Genomic DNA, 21,097 nt, shown 5'->3' on the forward strand with positions numbered 1-21,097 from the left:
CTGATAGTGGTTACGTTGCAAGTTCACTACAGTATCATATATTAAAATGGCAGCGTAGGGGGATGATAACCAGTGCAGGTAAAAATTTACAACATTACACATATTGGAAATTGCTGTTTGAAATTTTGGCAAAAAGGGAACGTGAAGGTAGAAAAACTGCAGTTGTGTGGACCCCGGCCCACACTGAAAGGCCAACCTTTGAGGCACTAGGTAATGCAATGGCTGATGCAGCAGCAACGGAGGTGGTTAAGCAAAGTGAAAAGATTTTGTATAATACTAGACAGACACAGGAAGGGCCACTTACGAATGTAGATAAGATTGAAATGTGGCAGCCAGAGGGACAGGAAAGTGAAAAATGGTTGAAGAGAGGATGTATGAAATTGGGAAGTGAATGGTTTAATGCAGAAGAAGGATTACCTTGCATGCCAATGAGTCAGGTGATTAAGGTATTGGCTGAGTGGCATGCAACCATGCATTGGAATAAGGAAACAATGAGGCAACAATTTGAGCAAAGATTTTGGACTTTAAAAATTGATAACCTGATTCAACAGGTTGTGCAAAATTGCATGGTATGCAATATTAACATACCTAAACGAGGTCCTAAAATATCACCTGGGACACTTCCAATACCAGAAGGCCCAGCAAAAGAATGGTATATGGATTTCACTGATATGATTGTTCCAGTGCAGGGAAAAAGGTATTTGTTAGTTTGGGTGGATGCTTTTTCAAGGTGGATAGAAGCATTTCCATGTAAAAGGGAGACAGCACATGAAGTGGTACAATGCCTGGTAACTCATATTATGCCAAGACATGGGTGTCCGTCTAGAATAATTTCTGATAACGGGACACATTTTAATAACAGTGTTTTGAAAGAAATGGAAACGATTATGGGTTTAACACACAGAAAAGTATCAGTGTATCGCCCCCACCTCCAATGGTTTGGTGGAGCGCTACAATGGTATTTTAAAAACTAAATTGAGAGTATTACTGAAGGCTTTAAACAAGGAAACAGCAGGTAAACCATATACCTGGCTTGATTTGTTACCATTAGCTTTGATGGTTATAAGGGCCCAACCTAATGGGCGTACTAAATTGACCCCATTCCAAATTCAGACAGGACGTCATTTCTTCCCGATGCAGACAGCAAGTACTGATAGCACAGCTCAGTACTGGCAAAAGCTACAACCTATGTTGAACCTGACAAGTGATATGATCCGAACAAATGTAGCATCACAGGCAGGGACTACTAATGATGTTTGTGCTTTTAAAGTAGGTGATCTAGTACTGCGAAAGAACTTTACACATAAAACATGGAAAGATCCTGTGTATGTAGGGCCTTTTGCTATCACGGCCCTTACTCAGACCGCTGCCCGTCTGGAAGGTCATACTTCCTGGATACATTTATCAGATATTCGACGAATCAATAATACTGAAATGGACAAAGAATAAACATGATGGTATTGGACTGTTGTTGTTTGTTAATGGACAATGAACACATATGATAATAGACTTGTTGCAGCGGCCAAGATGTTGAATTTGACTGATTGTATCATATGTGCCCACTGACTGACATCATCCTTGTCCTTGCCAGCTATGATATATGGGACTACAATGATAAAATCATGGCTGTTATCCCAATAATACCTGTGTAAGGGACTTCATTGGACAAATGAGACTATTTATAAGCAAGCCTTGCTTACGGACAACAAGTATCCACAGACATCATTTTGGTGTCTGATTAATAGTATGACAACTGAACACATTCCCCCGATAAAGTGCACTTACACGCAGAATGTTGTAACAACTGATTTAATGAATGTTATGCTTTTAATTTGTGTAATTTTTAATGCCACATCAGCTAATGAAAAGTAAGAATGAATGACAGTGTATTCCCCTTTGATGAAGCTCACTGTCTGTATTCAAAGGAAATATAAATTTTGTACCCTAGTACAATTGAATCTGTTTAATGCAACATGTATTAGCATGTTTGCAAAGATGTGCCAGGATGTTTTTAAAATGATAATGGTAACTGAAATCAGGAATGAATAGAACGTTAATATGTCAGCAGAAATATTGAAAGATGTATAAAGATGATGAAAAGGCAGAGCTTGCAGGCACAGCATATCATAAATAACAAGGGGGAGGAGATTTAGAAGGGAGGTAAGAAAACAGATTGGAGCTGAAACAGATGTGTTGAGGCCTGGAATATCAGTCCTCAAAGGGAGGATGTTGAATAAAAGCATAAAAATGTTGAATAAAAGCATAAAATAATAGAAGTGGAAAGCTTCAAAGATCATGCAGAACAAGCTGTTTCAACACTAAACTAAATCTCCTGAGACATGAGGCCCACATCAGCCAAAGGCAGGCTCCAGAAAGTCTGTGGGATAATGGGAACCAGATGCAGCATATGTTCTGCTGTAGGATTTATGGTATGGTACAGCCTGCAAGCACGTGATATCAGGAGAAGATTATAAGGAGAGTGGAACAAAGAAATAAGTAAGCATTTTGAATTTTTCTCTCTCTGTATATAGCATTCTGATTTCGTTGCTTTACATTGCTTTGTTTTACTCATTCATTCTGGCTTGTATATTGCTTATCAAGAAATGCTTCCTGCAATAGCCCATTGAGCTATTCAGTACAATTGTAAATAAACTGTTTATATTAAATATGAAATTCGTCTGGCGTTCTCTACAAAAGTGGCGGCATCCTTTTATACAATATATTTGTGAGTGACCTTGCCGAAGGGTTAGGAGGTAAAGTTTGCCTATTTGCGGATGATACTAAGATCTGTAACAGAGTGGACACACCGGAGGGAGTGGAAAACATGAAAAAGGATCTGAAGAAGCTAGAACAATGGTCTAAGGTTTGGCAATTAAAATTCAATTACAAAAAATCAGGAAGAACAAATCCAACAAACCAAGTTAAACCATAAACTCACTATAATAAACTTGGGTTCAAAATAATTTATCTTTTTTTATATATGCACTTTAAAAAAAATACTATAAAGTGTTTTAAATTGTTTTAAATGTGCTCAGACCATACCGTTTACACCCATTATATCCCCAAGAGGAATATGTGGTGGTGTCACAATGGAAAATGAAACAAAAAGTGAGGAGAGTGGATGAGGATACCAACAATTCTGTATTTATTCACTTAAAAAATAAAAATTAAAAAATATATCAATGTACATAAAAATGACCCGACACGGCCGTGTTTCGGCCCAATGGCCTGCCTCAGGGGTCTTTATAACCTCAGAAGATGTAACATGGAATGTGTACTCCAAGGGAAATAACGAGACACAATCCTCTCTGGTCTCCTCTCTTCGAAACAATATATATATGGAATATATATTAAAAAGCAGAACGGGCTAATAATACTCCTCTCCGAAGAGATGTCTACAATTGTGAAAGGATTGTGTCTCGTTATTTCCCTTGGAGTACACATTCCATGTTACATCTTCTGAGGTTACAAAGACCCCTGAGGCAGGCCATTGGGCCGAAACACGGCCGTGTCAGGTCATTTTTATGTACATTGATATATTTTTTAATTTTTATTTTTTAAGTGAATAAATACAGAATTGTTGGTATCCTCATCCACTCTCCTCACTTTTTGTTTAATTTCCCACGATTTCGTGAGGGTTTTTACCTCCTTTTTTGTTTTTGTTTGGTGTCACAATGGAACCATCATTGCACATATGATGTTCCACCTCCTAATATTTGTGTATGTACATACAGCTGAGCCCAAGTAGATCTTAATCACCGGTGTAAGCGTATATCTATAATACATATGTATAGGTCATAAACTACTCACATTAAATACTGTTAGACGAGCTCAAACCTCCGCCCATAAATTATGGTGCATTCCATATTACCATCTGATACATGGATAATAAAACATACAATTCAACATTTGTTTGAACCTAAAGGAGGTATACGTTAGTTCATGACACCCTGATCTCACTTCCCCCACATATCTTACATAAACCAACCCACAATGCGATATACACATATTCACATAATTATTTCACTTCCCTTGGGGTATATTGTGCTCGTGCTTCATTAAAATCACATATCATTCATCCATTCCAATCTTGCCATCATAACTGCTCCCTTTGTTGAATTGTATGTTTTATTATCCATGTATCAGATGGTAATATGGAATGCACCATAATTTATGGGCGGAGGTTTGAGCTCAAGTCTAACAGTATTTAATGTGAGTAGTTTATGACCTCTACATATGTATTATAGATATACGCATACACCGGTGATTAAGATCTACTTGGGCTCAGCTGTATGTACATACACAAATATTAGGAGGTGGAACATCATATGTGCAATGATGGTTCCATTGTGACAACACCACATATTCCTCTTGGGAATATAATGGGTGTAAACGGTATGGTCTGAGCACATTTAAAACAATTTAAAACACCTTATAGTATTTTTTTTAAAGTGCATATATAAAAAAAGATAAATTATTTTGAACCCAAGTTTATTATAGTGAATTAAAATTCAATGCCAAGAAATGCAAAGTGATGCACTTAGGGAATAGAAATCCATGGGAGACATATGTGTTAGGCGGCGAGAGTCTGATAGGTACGGACGGGGAGAGGGATCTTGGGGTGATAGTATCTGAGGATCTGAAGGCGATGAAACAGTGTGACAAGGCGGTGGCCGTAGCTAGAAGATTGCTAGGCTGTATAGAGAGAGGTGTGACCAGCAGAAGAAAGGAAGTGTTGATGCCCCTGTATAAGTCGTTGGTGAGGCCCCATCTGGAGTATTGTGTTCAGTTTTGGAGGCCGTATCTTGCTAAGGATGTAAAAAGAATCGAAGCGGTGCAAAGAAAAGCTACGAGAATGGTATGGGATTTGCGTTACAAGACGTATGAAGAGACTTGCTGACCTGAACATGTATACCCTGGAGGAAAGGAGAAACAGGGGTGATATGATACAGACGTTCAAATATTTGAAAGGTATTAATCCGCAAACAAACCTTTTTCCGGAGATACGAAGGCGGTAGAACGAGAGGACATGAAATGAGATTGAAGGGGGGCAGACTCAAGAAAAATGTCAGGAAGTATTTTTTCACGGAGAGAGTGGTGGATGCTTGGAATGCCCCCCCTCGGGAGGTGGTGGAGATGAAAAGGGTAACGGAATTCAAACATGCGTGGGATAAACATAAAGGAATCCTGTTCAGAAGAAATGGATCCTCAGGAGTTTAGCTGAGATTGGATAACAGAGCCGGTAGTGGGAGGCGGGGCTGGTGGTTGGGAGGCGGGGATAGTGCCGGGCAGACTTATACGGTCTGTGCCAGAGCCAATGGTGGGAGGCGGGGATAGTGCTGAGCAGACTTGTATGGTCTGTGCCCTGAAAAAGACAAGTGCAAATCAAGGTAAGGTATACACAAAAAAGTGGCACATTTCTTGGGCAGACTGGATGGACCGTGCAGGTCTTTTTCTTCCGTCATCTACTATGTTAAGCCATTTCAGATGATTTACTTGAACATTTAGGGTCATCTCGCTTAGCTTCAGCTCATGAACTGACATTCTCCTCTAGAATTTTCTGATATAAATTATAGCTCCAGAGTTATATCTTGGTACCTTCACCACCATGCTTGACACTCAGAAGAAGGTTCTTAATCAGGATGATGTTTAGTTTTTCACAAAACACTTCTGGTTGTAACTGATAAGTTTAAATTTTTGACTCCTCTGTCCAGAGAACATTTACTGCAGTTTGCACACGGGATACAACTTGATGGTTTGCATCTCTGACACTCAGGAAAAATCAAAGAGGCAAAATGAAATGAGAAAGCTTTCTTTTTTTGATGACTGAAGGATCACTGGAGAGGATACAAATTAAAAAAACGATATGTTGATTGGTTTACACAGAGGAAGAAAAATACCACTTGTTTGAAATGTTTAAAAAAAACAAAAAAAAAACTCACTATGAATATCTAAATTATTTTTTTTTTCAAAGACAAACCCTGAAGAAAAAGAGTAGGCTTTCTGTGTCAAGAGCCACTAATAGAAACATATCCAATCCTGGTAAAAAAAGCAAAACAAAATAACTGGTGGGAACCACCACATAAGAGTACTGAAGGACCATTGGGATTTGTACATATCTCTCGCGCAATATTTGATTTTATAGACCTCTATTATCTCCCCTTAGCTGTCCTTTCCATGTCATATCCTCTTTAGCCTCTCGTCATAGGGAAGCTGTCCCATCCCCTTATTTGGTCACCCTCCTTTTCTAACTCCTCTATGAGATGCGGTGACCAGAGAATTGAACACAGTATTTAAGGTGTACAGAGTACTGATAGAATTGAAAATGAACTAGCAGAATTATTGTTAATAGTATGTAATTTATCTTCAAAATCAAGCATGGTTCCGGGAAGAATGGAGGGTGGCCAATGTAACGTCAATTAAAAAAAAAAATGTTCCAGAGGCGATCCTGGAAATTATAGACCGGTAAGCCTGACGTTGGTGCTGGGCAAAATGATAGAGACTATTATAAAGAACAAAATTACAGAGCATATGCAAAAGCATGGATTAATGAGACAAAGCCAACATGGATTTAGTGAAGGGAAATCTTGCCTCACCAATCTACTACTTTTCTATAGAGGGGTGAACAAAACATGTGGATAAAGGTGAGCCGGTTCATATTGTGTATCTGGATTTACAAAAGACATTTGACAAAGTACTTCATGAAAGACTCCAAAGGAAATTGGAGAGTCATGGGACAGGAGGTAATGTTCTATTGTGGATTAAAATCTGGTTAAAAGATAGAAAACAGAGCAGGGGTTAAATGGTCAGTATTCTCAATGGAGAAGGGTAGTTAGTGGGGTTCCCCAGGGGTCTGTGCTGGGACCACTGCTTTTTAACATATTTATAAATGATCTAGAGGTGGAAGAAACTAGGGAGGTAATTAAATTTGCTGATGACAAAAAGTTATTCAAAGTTATTAAATCACAAGAGGATTGTGAAAAATTACAAGAGGACCTTACGAGACTGGGAATTCAAATGGCAGACATTTAATATGAGCACATTCTCCATTTTCTATCGAGTCATTCATAAGGTACTTTGTCAAATGCCCTATGAAAATCCAGATATACAGTATCAACTGGCTCACCTTAATTCACCCCTTGAAAAACAAAACAAAAGGTCAAGACTTCCCTTGATTAAATCCATGTTGGCTTTACCCCATTAATACACACTTATGCACATGTTTATTACTTTTGTTCTTTATAATAGTCTCTACCGTTTTAACCAGCACCAAAGTGAGACTCAAAGGTCTAATTTCTAGGGTCACCACTGGAATCCTTTTACATTGGCCACAGTCCAATCTTCAGTACTATGCTTAATTTTAAAGATAAATTACAACTTATCAATAGATGAACAATTTCAATATCTAGTTCTACCAGTAATCTGGGATGCATACCATCCAGTCCAGGTGATTTCCTACTTTTTAGCTTGTCATATTGCTCCATTACAGCTTCCAGGTTTACAGCTATTTGTTTCAGTTCCTCCGACTCATCACCATTAAATACCATTTCAGGCATGGGTATCTCCCCCACATCTTCCTCAGTGAAGGCTGAAGCAAAGAATTCATTTAGTCTTTTCACCATAGCCTTGACCTCCCCCTTTTACCCTTAAACCATCTAGTGGTCCGATTTTTTTAATGACTTCTTGCTTCTGATGTACCTAAAAAAGTTGTGTTTTTGATATCAAGGCACCAAGTGCTGCTACAACCACCACCTATGACTTGGTGAACCTGCTGCTTTTCAGGAATAAATGTCACAAGCAGTAAGGCTTAAAATGTTATATCTATTCCATTATCTCCATTCTGAGAGCAATCACTATCACTAATCTCATTAAGATGATATTCTAACAAACCTGAATCACTGGCAGTCCACTGACTGCCTGCACAGTTCTACAATGTGGTTTCAATGCCAGACAATGAGTAGAACTGTTCACAGAACCCCTCCCTTAGTATAGGACATACAGAAGTAGGGGTGCTCCATGGCCTCTTTGGCTGTCAGTCTCTGTTGATGGTCATATCGCAGCAACTTGTCCAGCAGGTCTAGGGCTTCAGGGCTCACTAAATGTCTGTTCTCACTGTGGATAAAGTTCTCCCAGCGTTTTCGTGAATGCCTGCAACACAAGGAGGACAAGAATGTGATAACTGAAGCTGGCATAATTTGCCTAGAAGAACACATGCACAGATTTCCCAGTACTTCATCAGCTTGTAGCTCAAAAATGGTGGGGTGGGAAGAAAGGCAGTGTGTATTTTTTGCAGTACATACCAGCCTCTGACAGCTTCAGATGTTACGGCCTATTAGAGCAGCAAGCAGGTCCCTGGAGTAACCTAGTGGTCAGTGTAGTGCACTGTAGAGAAGAAAACCCAGGACCATATCCCACTGTTACACTTGTGGTGGAAAGTGAACCCTCCAAATCCACTCCCCGTTGAAAAAAAAAAAAAAACACTACTTCACCTACATAAAGGTGACACCTGCAGGAATAAGGGCTATTGTAGTGGTGCACTGTTGGATACAGTAGGTTTTTGATGGGTTTTGGAGGGCTAACAATACAAGGGGGTAATGGTGAGATGTGTACCTGGGACCTTTTATTTAAGTCCACTGCAGTGTCCCCTGGGGTGCCCCATTGCTCTGCTGGGATTTCTGTGTGGACAGTTTACTAAGAATGCTGCCACCTACCCCCAATACATCCAATGGCTTGTTTTTGTGCACTGTTCCCTTGCCCCCCTCCCCCAAATGGTCCTAAAATAGACGAACCGAGCACAAAACAGTCTACCAAATGGCCATTTTCAAAACAAAAAGTTGGACTGGTTTGAAAATGACCATGTTTGCTACTGGAGTTTTGGACTTTTTCGTAAAATACCCAAAATTGGATTTAGATGTCATATCAAAAATGCCCCTCCAAATCTTTGGGAAACACTACATTCTCCCCTTAAAAAAAATTAAAACCTAGTTAGTACTCAACTTTGTCATGCACAGTCTTCATTATACACAAATCTCTCATGCATATTTGTTCTGCATATCCTGAAAACCAGGGTGGGTGTGTCCCGAGGACTGGGTTGAGAACCCCTGGCTTACGCTAAGGGTGGGCATTTTTATCCCAGGCAATGTGTGGCCAAGTATGCATTTTTATTTTTTCTTTCTACCACACATCAGTTGTAGTCACTTTGCAGAGAGTCAACATATGTCCTATGCAAAACTTGGGGTAAAAGTTTTAGTCTCTTCCCCTACAGGTGTTCACCAGCTCTGCTGATGAACATTTCAGTCTAGAAACACCACAGATCTCTATTTTAGATGTGCAGTCGGTCCTATAAGCAGGTCAAGATGGAAGGAGAAACTTTAGGGAATTGTTTACAAGTATTTTTATTGATTAAAAAAAATTATATATATATATATATATATATATATATATATATATATATATACACACACACACACACACATTGGGTTGAATATCTTTCAAGTAAGGCAGCATATAGATGTAACAAAGCAAAATAAAAGTTGGTTAACACTATCCATGTACATTGTTCATACTTAATATGTAGAAAGTTCTTTGTGATGTAATGCTCTTCTCTTTTTCTGTTTATTACTTGATGGAAATGTAATTGCTATAGAAGCAATTTTAAGTGAAATCATGTATTAAAACTACTAAAATCACATGGCAGCCAAAAACGTGTACTGTACATGGCAGAAGAGGCCGTCCCAGCCAGCAGCCCCCATCACCAAACAGCAACCCTAAGCACATGGGATCTTGGTGTGAGAAATCCCACCAAAGGATAAAGAAAGAAAACATTTTTTTTTTGTTTGCACACAACCAAAAGAACCATTAATGACAATAAAAATAAACAATGAACAGAAAAAAAAAAACCTTCAAATTTTCAGAGAAAAGTTGATAAGGTTCATAGATTTTCTTACAAAAGATAAAACATAATGACCCAGCACCAAAAACCATAGTACAAACCCCTCCAGCAACCTAGATAATTTTTTGCCCCCTTGTCCCCTATACCCAACCTAATCCCCAAAAATGATCTCCCATCCATTCAATGGACCTAAGTCAATGCAAGATGATCCCCCCTCCCTCAACCCCCCCAACCCCAAAGAGACCTAAGCAAAGGATAAGCAGAAGTACTGACATGCTCCTAAATTAGCTTGGGGAACAAAGCACCATGAAGAGATTTTAATAACTCCAAAACAAATGAGACATTACAGTAGTTCCTATACCCAATCAGTGCGTAAGGCTTAAATAACGCTCAAGAGAACCAAAATACCTTGTGTAAGGAAGTGGTGTGTCAAAATTTCAATATTTAACAAAAGAAAAGAACAAATTATAAAAGTTCTCAGCAGTAGATATTCAGTGAGCTGCCCTTCAAACTGTGCAGACTGCTCCACTTGCAATAAGCTCTTGTCCATAACTATGCAACAAGAATTGTTGATTCTTTAAGGTCACATCCAAGCACGCAAACTTTATTGGCTTTCCAGTCATGCGTTAAGAAAATTCAGCAAAACAAACTAAATGTAGTAAAAAATTAACCATGCTAGATGTTCAACCTTAAGCCAACTTAATATCAGAGCAACAACCAGCGTTAAGTTGCACCATCCATAAATGGTGAATTGTCAATGTACAAGTGACTGCAGTTGATAGAGATTTTTGCAAATAATCTTCCTTTGTCTTCATGTATCAAATATGTTTGCCCCAAACCGAGACGGCTGAACAATGAGCAAAGGAAAGGTAGGGTCTAAAATTAAGGAGCAAATATGATATGAACATGGTAGACAGCGAACTCCTCTAAGGTCTAATGACAAAGTGTACAGTTGTGGAATACCCATGTTGTGTGGCTTACAAACCATTGTGTATCATCCAATCATGATCCAGTAGTCATAAAACCAGGATCTGGCTTCCATGTATCCCATTACGCATACTCCTATTACACTTTTTCACGAACTTTATTACAAATAATTTTTTCATGAAATGTATCCAATCCTCTATGCAGACTCAGGAGCTAACTCGTACCAGCCTTTCACTTCATCATTCAACCCAACTACATAACATCTAAAGGCATATCATATATTCCACAGTGGTGTCTCACTACTACATATCCAGGAATATGTAGTAGTGAGAACATATTCCTGGATATGTAGTAGTGAGACAGCACTGTGGAATATATGATATGCCTTTAGATGTTATGTAGTTGGGTTGAATGATGAAGTGAAAGGCTGGTACGAGTTAGCTCCTGAGTCTGCATAGAGGATTGGATACATTTCATGAAAAAATTATTTGTAATAAAGTTCATGAAAAAATGTAATAGGAGTATGCGTATCAGTATATGTATGCAAGATTGTACTTCTAGATAATTTACATGATCCCTGTATGGTAATATAATTCCATGTATCCCAAACAGGGTTATGTCTAAACATTCAACACTGCAGTAGCCAAATAAGAACCTTTAATAGAAAGGTTAAGGTTTTCTAGTGGGCATTTCAGGCGCTATAAATTGAGGACAGAGATATCCATCTGATCATCCAGATTCCTCAGCTGCCTCGGGTAGTTGTTGGGCAAAAGACAGGGCCTTTCCTGCTGCCAGAAAAAAGTACGGCTTACCTTCCTTCATGATTCGCAGCTTAGCTGGGTATTGTAAGGCGAATGGTATCTTTTTTATATGAAGTGAGCAGGTCATGTGACGCAATGCTCGAGGGACGACACTGAAGTTCGTTCCTCCGAGCCCCTGGTTATCACCCGAGCATGTAAAGGCGGCGAAACACATCAAAATTACACAATAAATAAATCCAGAGGAGTGGGAAAGTATCTGCAGTAAGGAAGGCTGCAAAGCGAAAGAATGGCGGCAAGGGCAGCTAACATGGACAGGATCCGAGGGAAAGCCGTAGAAGATAAGATGGCGGCGCCCTCGAGCCCCTCGGTCTCGTAGGCATGGGTGACAGAGATTACCTCCAAAATGAATGTGGTCTTGGAAGAGCTCCTGGAGCGCTGACTGACCCTGATTGATGAAAAACTGGGACGTATGCACGAGCAGTTAGAGGAGCTCTCAAAGGAGTGCGGGGCCTTTCAGGTGCGAACAGCTGAGGTGGAAGACCGAGTCATGGAGATAGAGGAGGTACAGGGCTCACTACAAAAGAAGCTTGCTGCACTGGAAGATAAGGTGGAGGATCTTGAAAATAGATCCCGAAGAAATAATCCGAGACTGGTAGGTCTCCCAGAATCCTTACCAGATGCCAATCTAGTGAGCTTCCTGGAAAGATGGCTGACTCAGGAGATAAATCTGCTGACGGGCAGCGGCCCGCTGAGAGTGGAATGCGCACATAGACTGGGTCAGAAGAAATCTGGTCAGGCTAAGCCGAGAGTAGTCATCTTGAAAATTTTGAACTATGCTCATAAGCAAGCGATAGTGCAAGCCATGAGAGGAGGACACATGTTACACTATGAACAGCAGAGGATTTTGTTTCCAAGATTACTCAGCGGGAGTGGTGGCTAAATGTAAAGCTCTCTCTGCTATTTGTTCCAAATTGAGCGAAAAATAAAGTTCGCCCTTATCTACCCAGCGACTCAGGATTACTTATAATGGAGTTGTCAGCTCGTACATGGAGGCGGAGGAGGCTCGGGAATTCTTGAGGCGCATGGAGACGGAGAAGACATCCACAGGGGCCACCTGAGGTTATAGATTAGGGCTGGCTATATTTCAGCGCATGATCCGCTAAGATATGCAGAAGGAGATCATGGAATGAAGAAGGGTTCTTACTGTTTGTCTATATAGCCTGACTTTAATTACGGCTGCTTGCATCCCTGAGGGATTATGACCAGCGTTGGACACTAACACCTGGATGGACATAATAGTGGGCTCAGAGATGGGGTAATGTAATAATAGGGTTGAAATACGTAATAGGGTTGAAATATTGGAATGTTTTTTCCCAAATTCTCGTTTTTCCCTCTCTTTTTCTCTACTTACTTTTCTCTCTGTGATGTGGCTATAAGTGGGAGTGAGAGATGAGAGGAGGGGGTGGGAAAGAGGTAGCTCACCAAATGTGTGGAGGCTGGAGTAAAGGTGGTAGGGGGGCGTTAGATGAAGAAGTGAGCACACTGAATTGAAGGATTTTCTTTTTGCTGAGACCACCGCTGAAAAATCCTAGAAACATAAGATTTTATGGTTATCATATTGAAGAGGCCCTTTTGATCGAATGGCCCGTTGAATTTCTTGTTTTTGGGCAAATTTTGAGACTTCAAAAATCACCGTGCGCAGGGGTCAGGCCTCTGTATCCCGTAAGGGCCCTAGTTGATGTGCTCTCAATCCGCAGTGGGCCTAATCCTGGCAGTAAATGTGAGAACCAGATTTCCAGAAAGGCTCCAAGATCCACTTCTCTAATCCCCTCTGGTAGTCCTACCAAGCGTAGTTTGGCCCGTTGCGACACCTATATTATCCTCCAATTTGGCACTCTTAGTGTTTATCACTTGCTGTTGATTTTCCTATGTATAGAATCCTCCATGTCTGATAGATGTTGCTGGTAGGATTGAAGGTTCCGCTGTAGCGCGCCCAACTTATCAACTGAATCAAATTTATCCACAATTCGCTGCATTTTCTAGTCAAATGAGTTTTCTAAGAGGGCCAGAATCTCCTGAGTTATCTCTGTTGCCCAGGCAGAGCCAACAGCTGATGGATCTGTTAAGTCATCCTTCGCAATCTTGGGTTCTGTTGTTCGCCGATTCCACTCCTGCTGCAGTACTTTTGAGGCCATATTAGCATTTTATGGAAATCCCACGCCTCAAGGTGAAAGCTAGCAGGTTCTTCAGGTATATGGAATACTGAAAAGCAAGAAGATGGTCCTGGGAGGGGTTTTTTTAATGGGAAAGGTTGAGGAGCTCACCTCACCAACATCCGCTCCTTGCTCTGCATCACGTGACCTAAGTGTAATTGCTATAATAAAGTGTTCTAATAAAGAACAAAAAATAAAAGCAATAGTTGTGAGATTGCTTAGTTACCATGCGCCTTATATATACCATTTGTAAGCACTTTGATAGATCTATTTTTTTGTTACTCTTGTTAATAAGAAGTTGACTGATACCTGGTTTGGAGAGGAAAGTAAGAAGTTTGGGAAGGGAGGGGGAGGGTGGGGTGATAATGGGAGTCGTTCAAATAAAAAACACTTATAATATTGACAATATTAGAACAAAGATCATCAAAAAGCTTTTTGGTTTTAAACATGAAGTTCATCAATAAAAATGATTAAAAAAAAAAAAAAAAAAAGGAGTACCATCTCTTAGTGGAATCTTTCCTGGAAGCAAGACCCAGGAGACACCCTCTGAAAGACCCAAGGAAGTGAATTCTAGCCTTTCAACATCCAGGCCTTGAGAACCAGAGACTGGAGACTGGGATGTAGAAGCGACCCCTCATTCTCAGTGATGAGTCAGAAAACACTACAGTCTCCGCGGTTCTTCGAAGGACAACTCCAGAAGAAGAGGGAACCAAATCTGACGCGGCCAGTAGGGTGCAATCAGGATCATGGTTCTGTGGTCTTGTTTGAATTTCAGCAAAGTTTTTCCTACTAGAAATATGGGAGGATACGCATACAGAAGGCCTCTTTTCTCCAATGTAGAAGAAAGGCATCTGACACCTGTCTGTCGTAGGCATGAAGCCTGGAACAGAACTTAGGGACCTTGTGATTTATTTTGAGTGGCAAAAAGATCCATTGAGGGGGTGTCCCATGCTTGGAAGATCTTATGGGCAACACCCATATTCAGTGACCACTCGTGAGGTTGAATTACTATGCTCAGCCTGTCGGCCAGACTTTACTCCTGCCAGATAAGTGGCTTGGAGAAACATGCTGTGACAGTGTGCCCAAAGCCACATCTTGATGGCTTCCTGGCACAGAGGGCACGATCCGGTGCTCCCCCTGCTTGTTGGTGTAGTACATCGCAACCTAATTGTTTGAATCAAGATAATTTGGTTGGACAGCTGATCTCTGAAAGCCTTCAGAGCTTTCCAGATCTTTTGGAGGTACAGGAGATTGATCTGAAGACCCGTTTCCTGGAAGGACCAGGCTCCCTGAGTGTGAAGCCCATCCACATGCGCTCCCCACCCCAGGAGGGATACATCCGTCGTCAAAACTTTCTGCGGCTGAAAAATTTGGAATGGGCGTCTCATGGTCAAATTGGGCCGGACTGCCCATCACTGAACAGAGTTGTGAAAGACAGTGGGCAGTTGGATCACATCCTCTAGATTCCTGCAGCTTGAAACCACTGGGAAGCTAGGGTCCATTGAGCAGATCTTATGTGTAGACGTGCCATGGGTGTAACATGAACTGTGGAGGCCACGTGCCCCAAGAGTCTCAACATCTGCCAAGTGGTGACCTGCTGAGACGTTCAAACGGCGGACACTAGGAATAGAAGGTTGTCTGCCTGTGCCTCGGGGAGATAGGTTCGAGCCGTCCTCATGTCCAGCAGTGCTCCAATGAACTCCAATTTCTGAACAGGAGTGAGATGGGACTTGGCATAATTTATTACAAACCCTAGTAGTTCCAGCACCTGAATAGTCATCCACATGGACTCCCGAGCACCGTCCTCAGAGGTGCTCTTCACTAGCCAATCGTTGTGATAAGGGAACACATGCACTCCTAGTCTGTGTAGCGATGCTGCGACTACTGCTAGATATTTTGTGAAAACTCTCAGAGCTGATGCTAGGCCAAATGGCAGTACAAAGTACTGAAAATGCTGCGTTCCCAACCGAAACCGAAGATACTTCCCGTGAGCTGGAAGTATCGGGATGTAAATGTAAGCCTCCTTTAACCCATTAGTGCCCAATGTTCCCATAATAAGCCATACGGGAACTGATTTGTTCCCATATGGGAATGTTGGGCACTAATGGGTTAAGTCCAGACAGCATAGCCAGTCGTTTTCTTGAATCATTGGAAGAAGGGTGCACAAGAAAACCATCCTGAAATTTTTGAACTAGGAATTTGTTCAGGGCCTTTAGGTCTATGATGGGACGCATCACCCGTTTTCTTTTCCACAAGGAAGTACCTGGAATAGAATCCCAGCCCTTCTTAACCTGGTGGAACGGGTTCGACCACATGGGCCTTTAAGAGGGCGGAGAGTTCTTCTGCAAGTACCTGCCTATGCTGGGAACTGTACGAATGAGCTCCCAGTGGGCAATTTGGAGATTTGGATTCCAGACTGAGTGTGTATCCCAACCAGACTATTTGAAGAACCCACCAGTCGGAGGTTATGAGAGGGCACCTTTGGTGAAAAAACATCAACCTCCCCCCAACCGGCAAGTCGCCCCTCACGGATACTGTTATTCTGACTATGGCTGTTCTGGAGCCAGTCAAAAGCCCGTCCCTTGCTTTTGCTGGGGAGCAGCAGGGGCCTTGGGCAACGTTGTTGACGAGAACGAGTGTGCTGAACCTGGCGAAAAGGTTCGGCGGGCTCCGGAGGGAGGGCATCGACCAAAGTAGACAGCTGCCTTAACGAGTTCCGCAAAGTGGATGCTCGTGAAGAGCTGGTAAGACTGGATACGGGAAGCGAGCATAGCAGCCCAACACGTCTTCCTCCCAAAAGAGGAGGTCCTAGCTTCTCTGCCTGGGGGCGCAGAGGCATAGTTTCTAGTACTCTTGGCCCTCTTGAGGGTGGAGTCCACCACCATGGAGTTATGGGGTAACTGAACTCATCAACCCAGGTTCACCGTGGATCTGATACTAGGACTCAGTCTTCTTAGGGATCACGGGACCAGAGGGAACAACCAGTTTCGATAAGGACTTCCCTGAGTACCTTACGCAAAGGAGACGTTACTGCCTCCTTAGGTGGAGAGGTGTAGTCCAGGACCTCGAGCATCTCAGCCCTGGGCTCATCCTCCACATCTGCAAAGAACGGAATGGCCTCAGCCATTTCCCGCACAAATGAGGAAAAGGAGAGGCTCTCAGGAGGAGACAGTTTTCTTTCAGGTGGAGGGGAAGGTTCAGAGGGAATCCCAAAGGACTCATCTGAGAAGTACCTGGGATCTTCCTCTGACTCCTACGAGCGCTCCTCCTCAATGTCAGAAAACACGTCTCTCAGGGATCTCCGAGACTGAGCCTGCCTCGACATCGAGGACCTAAGGTCTCGATGGCGATGTCGAGGGGCCGATGCCCAAATGGACTGCGGTGAAGCTTTCTCCACTAATGTCCATGGGGAGTCAACCTGGGTGGCCGATGATACCGGAACTGCAAGTGGCACCAAGTTCTGGGACCACACCGCAGGCGGAGGGGGCCAGACGCTGTGAAGCAGACGGCACAACAGGTGCAAGTACCCCCGATGACAAAGCAGATTGATGCAGTAGTCCTTCCAGAAGTTCTGGAAGCAAGGCCCAGAGGGTTCGTCGACAGCCACCATCGGAGAAGGCTGCGGGGCCGGTGGAGCAGTCGGTGGCACAGTCTGCTGAGGCTTGGGAGCAGGAACTGGACTGCTGAGAGGCCGACGCATCAGCACCTCCTGTATGGAGGCAGAGCAGTCCTCCCGATGCCAATGCTTCTTGGGTGCCGAATCCCTCGGTGCCCCGCAGCTCCTGGCACCATGCGTTGAGGGGGAACGGTGTCTGTGCTTCTTAGCCTTCACTTGATGCACCTCCCCAAGACTCCTCGGTGCCAACGAGGATGTCATCGAATCCTCATGTGTCCTCGGGTTCAGGTCCGATGATGGACGGTCCCGTGGGGCCTGTACAGCAAGAGACCTCGAGGCAGGTGGAGACTACTACTACTACTAATTTCTAAAGCGCTACTAGACGTACGCAGCGCTGTACGCTTGAGCATGAAGAGACAGTCCCTGCTCGACAGAGCTTACAATCTAATTAGGACAGACAGACAAAACAAACAAGAGACCCACTCAAATGCCTACCTCCACTCCCGATGTCGATGCATCCCTCGATATCGATGCTGTCGACCTCGGTTCTGATGCAGACGTCAGACTGAGCCCCAAAAAGTTTTTCCTTCTGGGCTTCTCAAGCCAATTGAGTCCTTTTCTTCATAAGACAAAGGACACAACAAGCAGGGCTATGGTCGAGCCCAAGGTACTGGATACACCAGGAATGTGTAGTTGTACCTTAGATGGTCCGGTTGCACCGAGTACAGTGTTTGAAGCCACTGGGAGTCTTCGATGACATGGAAGGGAAGATCGCACCGGCGATATCAAACGGCTCAATTGTGCTAAGAAAAAAAGGCACAAAAAGGGAGAGAACCGAACTCATGGCCTAAACGATGGTCACTATAGAAAAAGAAAGGAAACTTTAAGGAGCACAAAGAAAACTAAGAAAAAGTAAAGGGAAAACACTTTTTTTTTTTTTTTTAACAGAATTAAATGAAAATAAAAATCGCTTCAAAAATGAAGAAGGTTCTTTCCCGGGCGTGAAGAGAGAAGCCACAGAAAAACCTGTCGCTCCTCACGCGGAAGATAAGTGAGGTGCATGCTCGCACGGCGGGCGGGAAGTCAGTCTGTGTATGTGCGGTGCGCCTCTGCACGTGCGCCAGAAGGCTCTGACAAATCTTTTGGTTTTTTTGCTATGTTTTATGCCGATTCCCGGGCAGGCCCGGATCACCGACCCATGTGAGAATAATCAGCCTGCTGTTCTCGGAGAAAGGCAGGATATTAAATAAATTATTCGTAGACTAAGCACAGCAGTTAAAATACATCCCGGTACTCGGAACCTAGGCAGGATAACCAGCTTCAGTAGGAATCCCAGGAGTGCAAGCATAAGATAAATGGTAGATGATGGGCTTACTATGGGTGAATGTGCTAAGGATTTGCTTACTTTAAGTTGTCAAATCAGTGGTTATCACTGTGGCTGTTCTCCCTCTTCTGAAGATCAAGGCCTTGATTTTCTTAGTTTTTTTTTTTTTTTCTATTCTGTGTTTATTGGAATACCGGCTTAGTAAAGACCACCTAAACACAAATTCACTACATAACTACCCCTCCCCCACCAAAAAAAACACCTTGCTAAATACATGCACAGAAACAATTTCCCCAAATTCAAACAAATTTAGCTGAACTCTAAGAACCCCACCTCCCCAAATCACTGCTTGTCAGAAATAAAACCACATGCAACAGCAGTGTCCCCTTATTTTTCAATATGGGTGGTAGCGTACTGTAGCTTAGTAGCTACAAGTTGGGCTTTTATAATACCTTAATTTCCCACAGGCATCACTAACTTGCAGTATTCTCAGTACCAAATATTAGCTCCCACAGTACACAAAGAACACAACTTGCAACAACCTCGCAAGCTGCATTCTTCATCCTCCAAGAACATTCTTAAAAAGGGGGATGGAGCTGAACTGGGTTTCCCCTCCTCCACAAACATCCCCCATCCCCTCACAGGACCTTCTTCATCACCGCCATCAGCCTACCTCTCCCAATCCCTGGTGGGTTCCAGGACAGGAGTGATCCCCAGTTGCTCCTGCCAAGCACCGTGTTCAAAATGGCACCAGCAACCTCCTGGAGTAGTATTGTGAGACTACCACTAGGTATCACTGGCGCCAGCATGGGAGACTGGAATTGCTCCTGCCCCTCTAGACTACAAGGGATTGGGAGAATCTATTTGGGGACGTGGGCAACAATTCAGTTTTGTGGCCCAATGTTTCATGGAAAAAATTATGCCAGCTTTGAGCTAATGTTATTTTAATTGGAACATCACAAGCTTGCATTATACAATTTACATAATGAGTTGTTTTGCATGCATTTGCATCTCATGTTTCCTGCAGTAACCTAAAGAAATGTGTTTTAAAGGTAATATAAAGCAAGTTATTGTTGTTTAATAAATGTTATGGGGCAAATAACGTGTGTTATTGCCTTAATGCACCTTAGTAACTATCTCCTATATCTGCTTGACAGAGAAAACGTTTTCTGACCCCCTCAACACCAAAATGGGAAATCATTTCCAGTTAGCCCCAGGAGAAAGATCTCAAATGTCCTACTGCAGTTTTCTTTTCTATTCACAATATAACTTACTGTCCTAGGATGTCATTGAAGTGTGGATCCAATTCTATGTGATACTTTTTCAAGTACACATATAGCTCATCTGTGCCCAGAACTTTGGCAATGCGGACCAGCTATAAAAAGAAGAAAGAAAAAGATTTTCAGCACTACCTAGTCATTCAACACAAAACCACCCACTGAGGAGAAAAGGCTATGGGGAAAAGATAAAGGAAGAAAATGTCATGTGCTTGCCTCACAAGTGTTTCTATTCCTGCACAATCAGACAAATCATTCAGCCTGCAGCACCAGGGAGACCATTATTTAGACAGCAACTGGCACTAAATGGATTCCAGAACAAGACCTGACGTCACCTCAACACCAATGTTTACACAGCTCACACAGGTCACTATTTTAGGATGGATATAAATGAGAAATCTGTATGCACTGAAGAGTCAGCATCTGCAAATTTCTCATGCACATTCACTATGGATATCCAGAACGCTTGACAGAAAGAGAAGCACACAGCTCTAGAGCAGTGTTTCCCAAGTCCAGTCCTGGAGTATCCTTTGCCAGTCAGGTTTTTAGGATATCTACAATGAATATGCATGAACTTGATTTGCGAACACTGTCTTCATTATATGTAAATCTCTTTCATGCACATTCATTGTGGAAATTCTGAAAATCTAACTGGCAAGGGGTACTCCAGGACAGAACTTGGGGCCAGATGCACTAAACTTAACGAGCCCTTAACGAGCAAGTAGTAAACCCTGGCATGCACTAAATACTTTTTTCAGATGACGGTAGCAGCTAACGAAAACAGAATGCAGATGAGCAAATTGTGTAGAAACCCCTATTGTGATGAGATGCACTAACCTTTTCCGATTGCCTTAACGCTGGAAAATCTAACGAGAGGTCTGTACCTCTCGTTGGGGCTGCGTGGGATTGGAAAACTTCATAAAATGTTTTTAAAAAAATCGGGGGGGGGGGGGGGGGGGGGGGGGGGAGGGCAAAAACGGCCAAGAGCTAGTCATGGACGGACATTATGGGAGTGCTCCACCCGAAAAACAGCCCAAGTGCTCGTCAGGAGCGTCCTTTATGGACGTTCTTCACTGTATACAAAAAA

At 42.5% G+C, this 21,097-nt stretch overlaps 1 protein-coding gene across 1 annotated transcript in view; it reads right to left on the bottom strand.

The window, feature by feature from the left end:
• CSNK2A2 (casein kinase 2 alpha 2) overlaps positions 1-21,097 on the bottom strand; it is a 244,649-nt gene that overhangs the window by 34,537 nt on the left and 189,015 nt on the right. The window contains exons 9-10 of the mRNA XM_030203585.1: positions 20,008-20,108; positions 8,000-8,148 (exon numbers count right to left, since the gene is read on the bottom strand). Of these exons, the coding sequence (XP_030059445.1) occupies positions 8,000-8,148; positions 20,008-20,108 (250 nt within the window). The remainder of the gene's footprint in view (positions 1-7,999; positions 8,149-20,007; positions 20,109-21,097) is intronic.

This window comes from Microcaecilia unicolor, chromosome 5, assembly GCF_901765095.1.
Source record: "Microcaecilia unicolor chromosome 5, aMicUni1.1, whole genome shotgun sequence".
Classification (NCBI taxonomy): domain Eukaryota; kingdom Metazoa; phylum Chordata; class Amphibia; order Gymnophiona; family Siphonopidae; genus Microcaecilia; species Microcaecilia unicolor.